The sequence below is a fragment of the Daucus carota genome, chromosome 6, assembly GCF_001625215.2.
Source record: "Daucus carota subsp. sativus chromosome 6, DH1 v3.0, whole genome shotgun sequence".
Classification (NCBI taxonomy): Eukaryota; Viridiplantae; Streptophyta; class Magnoliopsida; order Apiales; family Apiaceae; genus Daucus; species Daucus carota.
The window spans coordinates 18,940,038-18,956,456 of NC_030386.2; the positions used below are offsets into that span (position 1 = coordinate 18,940,038).

Sequence of the window (16,419 nt, forward strand, 5' to 3'; positions counted from 1 at the left end):
GCCTCTTGTCTCTATTTAGAATATGTGGTTTAAATTCGTGCATCAAATCTACTCATTTATTTAATAATTTTTTTATTACTAACGATCATAATTATAATTATTAATTATCAAAGAATACAGTAACAAAATTTATTTATTGTTTAGCTGGTGTTCAAATACAAAAACATATCTTATTTTATGAGTCGGAGGGAATTTCGGCATGAGTCAGGCTTTAGAGTATACTAGGGAATCAGGCCCGCGCTTCGCGTGCGGAAATTATTAAAATTTTCATTAAAATGAGGTCGGAAAATAAATTAAACCAATATTAACATTATATTTTTAATCCTTACTTTACATATTATGTGTATATATATGGGTATTGCATCATTAAAAAAATAATTATTTGGAGTACAACTTTAATAATTTATAATTTATTAAGGTAATATACGGGTATTACATCATCAAAAAAATTAATTATTTGGAGTTATACACGGGAATTATGCCCGCGCTTCATATGCGGAGAAGTTATTAGCAATTTTAATATATTATGAATAAACAGAAAAAACCCTGGATCATGGTTGATTCGGTGAATGAAGTAGATGATATTCCAGAATAAGAAACCCCTGATTCATATGCATCTGTAGCAACAAACAGCTTGCTTTTGGATACCACATTGTCCTTGTTAATTTCTATCAGCAGCCGTACTTCTTTCCCGGTTAGTTCAGTAGCTTTCTTTGGAAACGCATTTGGTGTCTTCTTCTGTGACGCAAGAAACAAAGAAAATTGAAATATTGGTTGCTGTAATGAAAAATGCTTGTGCTATGTGTGGTGAAGTTATACATACCTTCAGCAAGATTGCGGTCAATTTTGTTGCAGTCGTGCCTATCATTCTCTTTGGCGCACGGTCTATCAGGATGAAATTAGAAGCTTCTTTCTCATCTTGGTAAATCATTTCTCTCATAATTTATTCTGAGTAAATATTTTTAATTTTCTGTATACTAAACTTTATATTATTAAATCTACTAACTTGATTTTTGACAAAATTACTGGCTTTGCGGTGGAACAGTCAGTATCTCCTAAACATGTTGAGCTCCAAGATTTTGTTATCACTCCCATCTAACTAAGTTATTGTACTTGTATAATCATTATACTCATAAACACATGGAAGTGCTATATAACCTGCTCACAGAATCCCACCATATCACCATCCACGCTTGGAATGAATAGAATTTTCCACTAATATATTTCTCAGAAGTTGCAGTGTTTTGCAACGTTACTGTGGTAGCATGTCTTTGGTTTAATGACATCACCATCCCAGCATCACCAGTCCTTGGGTCAACTTTAAAAAGAAAAGGAACAGATCTGCCACAAAGATAAAAAAAGATAACATATTGGAATCTGAATACACTTCTCAAACACAAAAATTACAAAAGATAAACATTCTCAAGAATAACAAAGTCAAGTACCTTCCTCACAAAAAAAAAAAAAAAAAAGTCAAGTGCCTTTGTGTTCTTATAAAGTGCAGAGGAAGTAATATCCTCAAAAAAGTTTCCAAAGGCCAAGGTAGTAGAAAAAGAGTTAAGCTTGTAATAGATTAAATTTAGAAGGTCTTAGGGAGACATGCATGTAAGCTTGGCCAATAGAAAAGAACGAAAATAACTAAGAAAAGAACACAACTAAGCTTCGGAGAATTTGATTACCATTTTTATCAAAATCGGTGACATTGGTGTTATCTATTTATGTTTTTAGCAAATTAAGCATCTTGTTATATTCGATACCACTGCCTGCAAGAATATATGAGTAAAAAAATAGTTAAAATGCTTGAAAGACTTATCCGAGCAAAAACAAACATAAATATATAGTACACCAACCAGATGAATTATAACTCATCGTAGGAAGGTGGTAACTGGAATGTTAAGTTTTTAGCAAATGAATATTCTGACCAGTCCTTTATGAACGGAGAAACAAAATCGAATTTCCATGAACCACGGGGTTTCTGTGTTGGAAAGAATGATTAACACTTGCATTAGGAGAAGTAATGTGCGAAGCATGGACAAATTAAATCATTATATTCAGTTGAATATAATGTGTCAATGTGTTGTTCCATTAACAGTTTGTATATAATGTGTACCTTGAATATCAGCATTGTAATTAGATGTCTGAGAAATTCCGGATCCAATTGCTGTGTTCACATCAGGATCAGAAGTCATGCCTGTTGCAAAAAATATATAAATGCATGAACTGATCAACGTAAATTTGGACGTGAAGAATGAAAAGCAACATCAAAGAAACTTTGTCGATTTACCCGTGCCTTGTGTATGAAATAGCCGACCTGTGAAGGTCTGTTATGCTCCTTATTCACGCGTTGATCGTCTCTGGCAGGAGCTCCTGTGAAATTTGTTAACAAACATCAATGCGTGCACTACTTAATTATGGATTGACTACCATGTATGAGAAGTGGATCACACACCGGAGAATAAGTAGCCAGCGCCATGATTATGCAAATTCACTATGTGTTGATGCAAATAGGCATCGAGTGCATAACGATAACCACGTCGCTGTGATTCTATAAGTTTAGAATTAATAACTCATAAATCTAACAAATAATATAAAATTCTTAAAACATGGGTAATATTGATATATAACCTTCTTGAACATCATGGTTTGATATATCACCTTCTTGAACATCATGGTTTGATCCTAAACTTGTTTCTATTATTATATAGAACAATGATGTCCAATTTTATCTAGGATTCCAGTGTACACGAAATGAAGAACAACGGTCTAGGATTGTATGTGAATTATGTTGTTGTAGTGTCTTGTAATAGCATTTTTCTTGGAATAGAGCTTGGCAGAGGCAAAATCAGCAATGGAAGTTGTCAGACTGATATTACTGGTAAAAGATGTGAATTCTGGTTATTGGCACTCAAAATTTCAAGCTGATACTATCTCTTCTATAAGGTGGCATGTCCTGATGGAGAATCTACGATATCAGAAAAATCCACTGCAAATGAAGCATAGAGCTAGTTTAAAGATAAGTAAAATAGCACATAAATATATACTAAATCCTAAAACTTATATACAATATATTTAAGGTCTTCCTACACTAAAGAAATTACGGTATTTTCATATTCAGTATGCCATAGAATTCCACTTATAATGTATCAAAACCAAATTTAAAAAAAAATTGGTGGCTGAGATACCTTATGAGCAGGGATGTAGCACTGACCGTCTGGTTTAGGATTATAACGCGACCTACTACGGAGTCTAATAATAAATTGTGGTAGAGTTTTGTACGTGTACCGTGGCTAACATTGAAACAGGCGGCAAGCACTACATAGGCAAGACACAGTACCACTCCAATTAAGTAATGCTGGGTCCCATCCTGTTTATATGAGAGACATATATAATATGAGGTAAAGTTTCGTATGAGCTAGCCTCTTTGCATCAGCAAATGGCTGAATTCTGAATTATGCAGTATAAGACTCGTTTAATTAACTTAATATGTATGCAGGTAAGACTCATGTTCTTGATTGAAGCATCATAAAAGTGGGTGTTCTGAGTAAACTTGTACCGTCAAGGATGTCAGAACAATTGCAAAAGCAAGGGAAGCAGATTGGAGGCGTCCGAAATCAAGATCCATGGGGACTCCCATGATCCACCTGACAATATCACATAGGGGAATCTGAAAAGAAAAAAATTATCATCTTTAAACAAAAAAACACTGTGAAGTACTTCAGAAGTTTCTGACTAAGGGGTCATTTGTTAAATCTGAATCATAATTTCTGAACTGTTAATATTCTGAATGATAGATAATCTGGATGCTGGATGAATGATATCATTTGATAAATAAACTTTTTAAATTCTGAATGAGAATTTCTATTTATTTTACATGTGGATTTACAAAATAATATTTTACTGTGTTATTTCCTACATTATAGTAACATAATAGTTATTTTGATTATTTCAAAAAAGAAATAGTTATTTTGATTTTTTAAACATATTTTGAGTTAGCAAATAAATATAGTTCTAGATATTAGTTTCAAATCCTTTTTTTTTAAGTTAAAGTTAAATTTATCTAATTTTTATTTAGATTTTTTTACAGATAACACATAAAAAATACATTTTGTACAAGTTTATTTCTGTCAGATATAATTGTAAGTTTTAATAAATATAAATTAATATGATTTTATTGACATATACTGTATAAGTTAATTCTGTGAAAGAGTGGGCGAATGAGTTACTCGAGCTGGACCAGTCATCCTATTTTTTGATGCCGCAGTCGTCCAGAAGAATTTTGACACTCGTCCAGAAAACTTTCACTCGTCCAGCTCTTGAAAAATAAATACAAACGATCTTAACAGCTGAACCAGACCATTATGTGTGGTTAAGGGGTTAACAAATGACCCCTAAGACTGCAACAACTGATAAATGGTAGAATAGTACTAACCACAAACGCTGAAATTTGTGTAGCAGACCCGAGAGAGACACCCAAAGATATATCCTGTTTAATCCCAAAATTGTCAGGGTTATGACCAAGTGGTTATTAACAAAGTGGTTATCAGGAATGTGCATGTGCCAGCTTGTTTTTCAATGCAAATATGACTGATCCAGTATGTTCTGCTGCATTCCCCGACTATTGGTAGCAATATGATGCTGATAAAGCCTACAGAAATACCCCAAGAGTCTGATGCATCCTGCATGAGAAAGCATAGTACATCTCCATAAATGATTAGCATATATATGTATATGTTAAACTGTTAATAACTTTATCACCGTCTTAGGTTCCTTACAATTTGATAGACAAATCACTGTCTTACGTAAAGTTTATGCTAACTTCACGGTAATACATACCACCTTCAATAACAGGATTAGTTTTATACACCAAACGTGGAGTAAACTCAGAATTCCTCTCAATATTGTACAAAGAATATCTAGCTGCAAATGTTATCCAATAATAATGATAATATAATCAAACTACAGAGCACTACTCTATAATAGGAAGAAAGAATGTAGATTTTCACTTTGCAAGGGCGTAAGGTCATAAATTAAGAGAAAGAATTCAGTACTGAATACTAATAAATCTCAAAATAAAGTATATTACCTGCTTTCGTAATCTTGATCTCCAAGCAGACTCTCGGTTAGATTAATTCCTCTTATGTCTCTTTATCTCACGTTCATCCTGCTAATCCAAGATAAAATTCATAAAATCAGTCACACGATTCTTGATTACCCAAACCTTATTGTTGAAACATTAGCATAAAACAGGACATATGTAAATTACAGATATTTTCCACCTTTAATGATTTCACTGATAATGCAATCTTAAAATTCAATGAGAGAATTGTCATAAGCTCGGGCACAATAAAGCAGAAGACAGGATTATTAACATATGATAAAATTCTTAGTTATAAGAAAAATAATTTTACTACTCAATTCTGATTTATTTTTTTCAATTATCTATGTAGCCAGCTTACCATGATGTTTCGTCAAAAAAAAGCTTACCATGATGTAACCAACATTGTTTGGGTCTAATTCTTCCGCTATCAGTGCTGCATATTCATCTTCTTATTTTTGGATATTCGATAATTTGTTGGCAGAGGCTGACAATCTACAAATGTAAATTATTGACCAATTACATAGTAACTTTCTATTCTAAATATATATTGTCTTTGTGTAGCCCATTTAGATGATTAATCTTAAATATCACATAAAGGTTGCCCATACCTCTCTGACTTATTTCTCTGTTATTCGTCCGTCTGCATCTTTATAAAGCCTGCAGTAAAATTGTACACCAGCACTATATACCATCACTACTAACAAAGTTCGTGAAACCATCATAAGCCAATGATGTTTGATAATATAAACTTTCCTACTTACATGTCAAAAAATGTTCGAAGCCTGGAGTCAAAATTTTGATTAGAAATTTGTTCCTTACAAACACTTTTAATTTTGATCAGAATTTTGGTCCCCGGAACTCTTTTAGCTCTGCTCTGCTACATAAAGAACAATTCTCCTGTTATGTTCTTCGGGTTAGTGCATCAAAAAGCTCTCCTGAAAATTCTTTAGACTCCTTATTCATCCCTGCCAATAAATAAAAGAGAATGTTTCCAGCATGTGATTTTTTAGTGAGTGAAGCCAAATGCTTGAGCTCGTGCGAAACTTGTCGGATCTTAGTAAAAGCATTTCTCACAAATGAAGATCCAAAAGATGACCTTTTCTCCAAGCCCCTAGCTAATAAAGGCAAATAGAAAGAGAGAGAGTGTGCACACACATAGCCACCAATGAAAATGATAAAATACAATATTAAAACCAAGGTTTCCTTTACTTATTTTACTGCAAGTCAATTATTATATGCTACAGACCACACAGGGGGAAAACATAGAAGCTTATGCATAGCATAGGGTTAATTCAAGAAATTCAATACTGGTTGATAGCACCTTGATAGAAGACATAAGATCTAATCAATTAGTATGTGAGCTTGTATAAGAACACTCAAGCAATTAAAATATAAATTTGACTTGAGTAAAATGGCATTGTCCAGAGCAAATAGACTGCCTCAACATAAACATAGACGATATATTTAAAAAAAAAAAAGAAGTAAAGATCTATAAGTTTCTGCAAGAAGCAAAACAGACATATGTACTTGAGTCAATCACTACCCATAACTATTTACTCAGGAGATGCATAACCATATCTACCCATTAGTATGCGAGCTCGTATAAGAACACTCATGCAAATTAATTAAAATATAATTTTGACCTCGAGTAAAATGGCATTGTACAGAGCAAACAGAATGCCTCAACATAAACATATAAGATAAAATTTGGGAGTTGGGTACATTTATTTACCCATGCGTAAATGAAAAGGTGAAATCTAATATAGCCAAATAATTGTTTTGGTATAATGATTTCATATGGGAGTATAATTTCGAAAAAGATTTGTTATATAACGAAAATTATACTAATTCTGTAGCCGTTCCAGTTAAATATACAACATTCGGAAAAGATAACTGACCAGTACTGCCTTGAATAATTATTTGCAAGTGCCAATCTGCAAAAATATAATTAATTTCTTGGAAGAAACTTGTGGTTTAGAGGAACCATTCTCCATTTGTTATACGGAAAAAGTCTCAAGAATTGCACTACAGAAATGAAGGTTTATTCACATTAAGTTAATGACTCTAGCTTCTCTTGTGTCAATGTGGCAATATATGATAGGATAAAATTTACTGTTAATGACTTGATTAGTTCTCAGTCTTCTAGCCATATTTCCTCATCAAATTTACCGTTAAGAATTGCACTACATTTTTTTTTACGATAAACTGCATCTGAGGCATACCGCATATTTACATTTAACGAAGAGAAACCCAGATAAAAAGGAACGACAAATAAAAACAGAGATAATTTTCGAGAAATTAATTAACTCTATTGTGGTAGTGAAACAGGAGCTTAGCAACAAATTCCACAATAAAGCATGCTCACAATTTGGATGAGAATCAGGTAGGAAACCTAAGATTGGAGTACAACATGTTTATAAAAGTTTCTAAAATTTTGCAGAGTAGCTGTCATGTATCATGTCCAGAGGCCGGATGCTCAACAGCCTAAACTTCAATCTCTGGCTGGATTATATTGTATTGTCTACAGAGCCCAATCCATCTACAATAAGTTTTACATTTCACTGACTAAAAACTTTAACGGAAAGCTAACATAAGAAAGATTTTCTTGGAGTTGTGCAAGCTGACTGATACATTCCAATAAATTAAATATATCGTGAAATGAGAATTAAGGAGAAATAACATAATAGTTGCAACAAATTCTGGACAGATTTCCAAGAGCTCTTATAGCATTTAAATTCCTCTAACATGCTGAATGATAATATAAAGAAACAAAGGCTTCTAACAGCAGGACGTTAGATATAATAGTCTTTTTATGATCACCTGGAACTTTAAAATAACACTTTGAATTTAAATCTGGAACTTCTAACAATAGTCTTTCTGTAATAGGGTTTTTAATTTTTTTAGCTTATTATTGGCTACTGGTAATATCATCCTATTTTGAAGCAATTGCTGCACTATTATCAAAATTTGATAACTATGCAAAAGCAAACAACATCAAGCAAACGGAAGCCATCCATTATGAATATAAAAATAATTCGAATCACTAAATATGGTTCAGAAAAACACAACCATCTTAACTAAAATCCACTGCTAATAGTTTGAAAATACGAATGGGAAGGAAAAAGAAAACAATGAGAATCTGATGATGACCTCTGTATCTAGTTTGAGCATGGATTGGTCATGCACAGCAGACTTGGAGCATCAACTCTGTTAAACCTATTTTTCCGGTAATCAACCATGGATACATGTCACGGCTGACAGCTGGAACACAAACAACCATCTAAACAGAGTTTATGAAGATAAGGATTTTATAAGAAGCTTACCAATTTAATGCTCTTGGAAGTAGATTTAACAGTTCTCGGAGTGTCGGTTCCTTGAGAAACTTTGACAGAGGAGCTCTCGAAGGGAAGTTACACTACAAAAGCAAGTAATGAGTTTAGGGTACAATCACTGACAGCTAAAACGCAATTGATGACCACAGTTTGGTTGAATCCTGGCATAAGGACGTGGTTGTGCTGAAACGTGTGCCCTGCCTTCTACTGCACAAAATGATCAGTATGTGTAACAAACATGGTATGACAGAAAGCAATGTCTACTCTAAAAGAGCGTTACCTTGTGTTTGAGATGAGCTCTTGATTTCATCACTCTGAGTAATGCCAGAACCTAGGGGATCAACCAAGTGTTAAGAATGATAAATTGAGGAAATATACTGGCATAATGCGTCCTATTTGATTATACATTTATCTGAGAATAGAAATTCAAAAATCTGTAAAACCACTAAGGTTTAAAATAAGAAATAAAGCAAAGTAAAACTAATAAAAACATATCATTAATAATTTTTGATTTTCTTAAAATTTAACAGTGAACAAAAATTTATACAGTAATAAAAATGTCATGAAAAATGAAATCTATTATATTTTTATAATATTAAAAATTAAAGATTTACGGCACTTCAAATGTGGTGAAACTGTATTTGTAATTCCAATCTACAAAAGAACAAATTATGTTTCACTTAAATATCAAATATCAATTCTCTAAAAATGTCAAAAATCAGTGTCCATATATCATGTAACATATTTATTATTATGTTGATTATTACAAAATATATCATTAATTTTGAAAGAAAATAACTAAATAATGAGAATATATTCATGAAGTTATATAAGAATATGAAAAATTATTGCGAAGAAATATATCATTAATAAATTATAATTTTCTCTGCATTGTCTAAACATTTCAGACATTGCTAGCTGTTGAGGAATACAGCCCAACAGCCAAGAGGATGGAGATTCAAATAAGATATTAGCTGACCTTAACATTATTCTCAAAATTATGAAATATTAGCCCAATCCTATATTCCAAAATCGAAAAACATCAGTAAGAGGAAAGTACAATAGGCTAGTTCAAAAAATGCCTGGATCAAGGTGCATTATCACTATGACTCTTAGTCACTGGATTGGCTAATATCTGTGGTGGCATCAAACCACATGTGGGCAAGATCAGAACTTGCATTCATGACTCTAAACTATCATAGCTTAAGTGACTCATGTGATACCACCTTAATTAAACCACTACACTGCACTATCAGGAAAACAATTATCTGCATCCTAACAATGATGGAAGTCAAAATGCAATTAAACAATAAAAAGCCTATGATTACCAGGGAACCCTCCTTTGTGTTTCATTCAAAGGTCTGTAAGCAGATGATTATCAAATCACAAACTATGTGATAACCCGTGTTTTGAAGATGACGGCAAGACTGAACCCAGCAGAGTTCGTCCTCCCTGTAAATTATAAAACATAAAACATATCATTAAATCGAGAATTTTCATGCAGAAGATATCACAGTAGGTAATAATCTACTTGAGCTGCAGATAAATTTCTATACACACTATGACGACTCATGAATCTCAAAATTTTGAAGAATTTAACCCAATATTTTTAATGATCTGATAAGTCCTGAAAAGTAGAATGAAAAAATCATGCTAAGAGGTAGAATTTAGGATGGAAGAAATAAGAAACTATTGCTGAGTATAAACAAATATAAAATTACTAATGTAATGATTATAACTTCCATTATATACTATAATAGCAAAAACACAAACATGAAATATTGTATCTACGTATTCAAACTAAAGCCTAAGTTAAGACACTACATGTAAATTATCATTTCAAAAGACCTAATTAAATTAAATCAATAGTTAAATGTCTACCTGGGTAACATCTAGATCATAAACCCGAGAATCTAAACCCATTACTTATCGGCTCAAGAAATAATGAGGATGAAATACATGAATAGTAACAGATCATTAGGAGAGGAGAATACTAACCTGTTCGATCATCGACGACAATCAAGAATTAGCAATCTGGAAAAGAGAAGATTATTATCAGTTTCAAATTGCGGATATGAAATGCTGAAAATAATGTGCGCAAACTGTTCTTCAAAGAATATAGAAAGCAGATATGGTGGCTGAAGTAGTGAAAACTCAAACCACTTCAAAGATTCAAAATTTGGATCAGATTCTTACCATCTGATTCCGGGTCGAGAGAAATAAGCTTTGAAAGTAGTTATATTTGTCCTAGATACTTTTGCTGCATTTCTAATAAAAGGGACACAAACAATATACCCTTAGACTTTTGCAAGCAGATCCACAGCTCGCACAACTGCTGCAAAAGGAAATGAAGAGCATTATATGATTATAAATTATAACAACGGCTCATTATGCTATCATTAGTTGGAGTTTCTTCTACTTAGACTATATAGACTATACATTGTAATGCAAATCAGCAGCAACCAAAGCAAAAAATCTGTTAAATAAAGAAAGAAGCAAAGCACAATTCGGCATGAAAAAGATGATCAAGTTTTGAAGCAGGTCAGCATATTCGGATACATGTGCTTAATATACATGTGCATATTCGGAAGGAAAAAAAATATCTCTTATTCCTTGTGATGATGAAGTGTAATATCTGTTATTGATCTATATCTATATCTCTGTTCTGAGCCATCAATTTCTAATCAAGCAACACCAGACAATTTGTTATTGACTTCTAGATAAGCGAGGACCTACCGGAGAGTGTGAAGAAGATCTGAGAAATACCTACTATAAAGGTTATTTTTGCTTGCAGTTTTGCCAGGTTTAACTTCCAAAATCATTTGAAAAAAAGTCTTTGGAGCATTGGGGACCAAAACACAAAAAAAAGTGTCAAAGGGTTGGCTCAGCAACTGCTTACAATCATTCTTCTAATTAACTCGTTGCTCATGGCCACCTTCACTTGCATTATATTTACATAAGTGGTGTCATCGACTCACCGTATAACTGAGATCTCAATAAGCTGCAATAATAAAATTGTTTGTTAGTCATATACCAGTTATGCATTGCCTAATAATTTAAAGAAATGCACAAAGTGTTAATGTATTGCATTTGTCATTATCAAAATAAGCAGCTAAATATACCAAAAGAATCGGCAAAAGGTGATAACATACCAATCAAAAAAAATATCTCTTATTCCTTGTGATGATGAAGTGTAATATCTGTTATTGATCTATATCTATATCTCTGTTCTGAGCCATCAATTTCTAATCAAGCAACACCAGACAATTTGTTATTGACTTCTAGATAAGCGAGGACCTACCGGAGAGTGTGAAGAAGATCTGAGAAATACCTACTATAAAGGTTATTTTTGCTTGCAGTTTTGCCAGGTTTAACTTCCAAAATCATTTGAAAAAAAGTCTTTGGAGCATTGGGGACCAAAACACAAAAAAAAGTGTCAAAGGGTTGGCTCAGCAACTGCTTACAATCATTCTTCTAATTAACTCGTTGCTCATGGCCACCTTCACTTGCATTATATTTACATAAGTGGTGTCATCGACTCACCGTATAACTGAGATCTCAATAAGCTGCAATAATAAAATTGTTTGTTAGTCATATACCAGTTATGCATTGCCTAATAATTTAAAGAAATGCACAAAGTGTTAATGTATTGCATTTGTCATTATCAAAATAAGCAGCTAAATATACCAAAAGAATCGGCAAAAGGTGATAACATACCAATCTTTATCTCTTTTCAGTGTCATAAGCTTTCGTTGTTCTGTCGGATCTGGTAGATCATTGCGGAATCTTCATATATATGTTTTCTGATTGGTCCACCGGGTGTAAACATGCAGTAGAAAATATGCAAACAAATAAATTTTGATTATTAATGTAACATCTATATTTTTTAAAACATTAAAATATACAATCAAGATCATTATTTGCAGTGAGTGGTGTATAAATTTTGTAGCAATACACTTTTCAGATTTCCAGTAGAATTTCTATCTTTAAATTCCGAAGTTCTAGTGAACCTAAAAACTATACACCAGAACATCCCCTCTAACTTGTATTAATTCTAGAAGCTGGCACAATAAGCTGCAGTTTCTAGGATCTTATTAGTATGTCAGAATGTAGAGAATGGATACTATTGGGAATAGTTCTTATGTACGGAACCAAGGCACATGACTAAACACCTGCATTGCTAAAAGAAGATTCCCACATCAAAAATCAAAAAAATGGTTGCTCTTTGTATCAGCAGTAGAAAAAAAATTCCATCAGAAAGGAGCATATCATAGTTTATGTAGAACATTTTAAACTGGTCTTTAAAAAGCAAAGATCTCTAAAAATTATTCTTGTCAGCACAAAGAATATATTACAATGCCTTTGTATAACTTTGTTGTTATGTTGAGTTCAATTTACTTCTAAAATCACGAAACATGTAAGTTCCTCACCAACTATGTTATATTGACATTTGGACCACGTCTTCTTTTGGAGTTCCCTGGTTTATGAGTATGAATTGTAAGATTTCGGGGCAACATACATTCGAAAAGATTGATTATACACAGGACTTAAAATCTTGGTTGTAAAGGTGTCGGTAACCTATCATGTCCATTGTAGCTTGGCCAGTGGTCGTTGCGGGATCAATCTGTGTGATCCCGGATACACCAATGCTTCACTCTTTTTTTTATGAAAGAAATCTCAGTGGAGATGAATTAAAACAGGGGAAGAATGTGTTTTTCATCTCTTAATTTTACAGCTTCTGGTGATAAGGATGCCAGTTGGAGGAATGCCGCTCCACTGACATCAATTGAAGAGGCTGTGACACACAAACTAAATACTCAATGTGGACGATATGGGACATGCACGTGATAAAAAGACAGCAATATGTCAATAAATTTCCCTTCCATTTCTCATCCTAAGTCCCCGGAAAGATAAATTCCCTTTTCTAATTAAGTGTTTACGACTAAAGCACAATCAATTAAATACCATGGTCGTATAATGCATAAGTAGCACAGGTGTAAGGTCAGCTTTGGATGTGTATAAATAGGTTGTTCACTCTCTTAGTTCCTATATTATTTCTTCTAATATCCAGATTGAAACATTTTAGTTATAGCTTCATTAGAATTCATAAATACTAATGATATAACCCTATACTCTGTTATTTATATATACTTAACACTAATAGATATGAAACAAATACTTTATCTCATTAAACTTCAATATTACTGACTTATTGCGAAACCATCCTAACCACAGTAAGCGTACAAAATAACATCATCACATCAAACCAACCAATCCAATTAGATACAAAGACTATACACAGCACACACAAAGCCATCATCAAAATCGAAAAGTTCCGAAACGAAAAACAAAGGAAAAAAAATCACCTGAAACCTGCACATGTAGTAATGATCCCCAAAAGCAGCACACAAAGACTGCAAAGGCCTCCCAGTGGGATTCTTGGGCGAGAACAGAACACTCAAACTAACCAAAGCCTTAATCCTATCAATTAGAGAAGAAGAATTAGAGAAGAAGAATGAAAACCCAATAACAGATCAAGGCCACTTCTGTGAGCTAAGCAGTGATATGCGATCGCAAAACAAACGTGAAAGTCGCGTATCAGCCATAACAGCGTAACATGTCATCGATATAATTAATGGAGTGTATATGGATGACCCATATGAGAATCGGGTAAAGACATCAGAAATAGGTTAAGTTTGTGAGACCAAAAATGGAGTGTATATGGATGACCCATATCCATAATTAATGGATGCGATTGTATGGCTCTAAACACCAAAAGCAGTTGTTCACATACTACAGCGAGAACTGATGATGATTACCATGGCTGGATGATAGCTCTGCTAAAAGATTCCTGATCGAATATGGATGTTGCCTTCCTCAGCCTCAATATGGATTTCTTCTCTTCCATAATGGAAGAGAAGAAATCTGTATTTAGCGATCAACACAATCAATCGGGAATTAATAGCCGCGAAGAAGGCAAGTTGGCAAGGTACTGTATCAGTTGGTTATCTAGCCGGTTAAGAGGTTGTAAACGGGTCACGCAGGATAAGTAACATAGGTAGTTTAGTATATAGGAATTGGATAAAACATGGGTAACCTGTGGGTATAAAGGCAAAACGGGCATTGCACACATTAAGAAGATATAGATATAGATAGATAAGAAAATTTCAATTTTTCTTCTTGTAACTGTTTTTCCTAATAAAAATGGGACCTGCTTTTCATTTTATTTGTGATTTATATTTTATAGCATATTAAATGGAAAAAAAAAGGTAATGTACTACTACTTCATTTATTTGGATTGAAAGAGTGTCTTACTGGGTGGCTTTCTGATTCATATAATGCAAGCCCAATACAACCTAAGTAGCCCATAAATTTGTGCACTGCCATCCAAGATTCTTGACACACTGTAACAAGGCCATTTTGTGATTATTCTTGTAGTGTACTTTTGTTCTGTGTTTGGTCTAATTTTACATGCTCAAATACAAAAAATTGACATATTGGATTTTTTGTGTAGACTTTACTTGAATGCAAAGATGAAGCAGTTGGAGATGGTTTAAGTATTTGACATGCAGGTGCAGCGACATTGCTGGCAAAATCACTTCAACTGGGGACTGAGGCATCAGTGGAAGATGAGCTGCAGATCCTTGAGAGTTCTGCAGCTGCATCTTGTTCGTCCGCTGATGCACCATGGATCAACTTTATTCTTCAAGAGAAAGTTATTAAATGAATGAGCTTAGAGTCACTGTACAAGAACAAGGTAGCCAACTCTTTTATTTATGCCTTTGATTTTACTGTTGTTTTAGCAATTTAGCAGAGTTTTGGTCTTTTAATCATTTAATGATTCAGGGAATGTGGAACAGAGGAAGTATGTTATCTTATGATCAAAATCAAGTAATCAACAGTCTTTATTCTTCTTGTTCAGGCAACTACAGGGAATTATAAAATGATAAATTCAATCTATTTATTTTTATGTGAAAGACATCTTCGCGAGAACAGAGGAAGTCCATACATATCAAGTGTATACGAAGAGAATTTTCATGTTTTTGTCCCTATAATGAACATTGCAGAATGATTAGTCAATCTTTTTAAGTGTGTATAAATCATTTTAACAGGTCACCAGAGCTTTGATTTAAAAAAAAAAGGCAACGAGAGCTACTAAATGTTAGTATGTAACCTCATCTTGTTGTCATGGCAAGTTGGTGGGAAACAAGATACCATGGGGATGCCTGGAAATGAATCAAGTATGCAGAAGCTACAAATCTGCTTCTTGAGTACATTAAGGTTTAAGTCCGTAGCTTCGGTAGTGAATTCTAGGACTTCACTTCTTTCATCGCAAGTTCACAACTAGCATGCAAAAAACTCCATAGTTTTATTAGATCATGCAAAACCATCTGTATTTGGCATTTCACCAGCTTTTTAAAAATTTTGTTCACATCTTAGTACTTTTGCGTGAGTGTCACCTTCTCTCTCTCTGTCCTTGGGCTTGAATTGACTCAGATATGCACTCTTCTGCAAACTTGTAACAATCACCAGAAACATGAGAAGTATTGCAAAAAAATTACTGAGACCGGATAATTATGTATAACAGTATGTTGCCTGGATACATACACAACAATCACGTGCAATGCGATTTTTTGGAGGAAATTTCAGAACAATTAAGTCCTGGATGTGTTACGATTGCTGAATCAAGTAACCTCCAAATGACACTGATGCAGCAATATTGGATGTTAATTTCCTTTAACCATTCTTGTTTTCATGGCTCTGTGGCAGGCTGGTGGGGATCGAACAAAGACATCTGGAGAAGCTTAAAAATGAATAAGTGCTGCAGAAGCTAGAAATCTGCTTCTTTAAGTACAGAAGCTTAAAAAATAGAAAGTCTGAATCTTCTCATAATTCTGAGAATCTTAAAAATGAACAAAGTCATGTCTCCCCGTAATTCTGAGATGACAAATATGGCTCTGTCGGCTCTGTAGAATAAATTGCAACCCT

The 16,419-nt window shown here is 33.5% G+C and overlaps 1 protein-coding gene across 50 annotated transcripts; it reads right to left on the minus strand.

Moving 5' to 3' along the window:
- Positions 1-394: 394 nt before the first annotated feature.
- On the minus strand, positions 395-14,542 carry LOC108227308 (vacuolar cation/proton exchanger 3-like). Of its 50 annotated transcripts, none has more exons than XR_010284285.1 (26): positions 14,250-14,539; positions 13,797-13,911; positions 12,148-12,233; positions 11,762-11,996; positions 11,583-11,675; positions 11,197-11,431; positions 10,627-10,765; positions 10,429-10,464; positions 9,759-9,882; positions 8,711-8,761; positions 8,422-8,513; positions 5,860-8,314; positions 5,707-5,779; positions 5,485-5,590; positions 5,084-5,161; positions 4,430-4,676; positions 3,554-3,664; positions 3,183-3,364; positions 2,626-2,983; positions 2,450-2,537; positions 2,285-2,367; positions 2,111-2,191; positions 1,923-1,975; positions 1,680-1,763; positions 824-1,341; positions 395-738 (listed from the first exon to the last, which is right to left on the minus strand). XR_010284285.1 is itself a non-coding variant. In XM_064079165.1 (26 exons), the coding sequence occupies exons 18-22, from the start codon at positions 3,632-3,634 to the stop codon at positions 2,186-2,188; spliced, it is 348 nt and encodes a 115-aa protein (XP_063935235.1). In that variant the 5' UTR covers positions 3,635-3,641; positions 4,224-4,312; positions 4,430-4,676; positions 5,084-5,161; positions 5,485-5,590; positions 5,707-5,779; positions 5,860-8,314; positions 8,422-8,513; positions 8,711-8,761; positions 9,759-9,882; positions 10,429-10,464; positions 10,627-10,765; positions 11,197-11,431; positions 11,583-11,675; positions 11,762-11,996; positions 12,148-12,233; positions 13,797-13,911; positions 14,250-14,542; the 3' UTR covers positions 395-738; positions 824-1,341; positions 1,680-1,763; positions 1,923-1,975; positions 2,111-2,185. The 50 variants fall into 50 exon arrangements, 46 of the variants coding, with proteins under 46 accessions (XP_063935235.1, XP_063935212.1, XP_063935208.1 ...); XR_010284284.1 differs by having other exon boundaries at positions 2,450-2,545; XM_064079165.1 differs by lacking the exon at positions 2,626-2,983 and adding an exon at positions 4,224-4,312 and having other exon boundaries at positions 2,450-2,545; positions 3,283-3,364; positions 3,554-3,641; positions 14,250-14,542.
- Between the last annotated feature and the right edge of the window lie 1,877 nt (positions 14,543-16,419).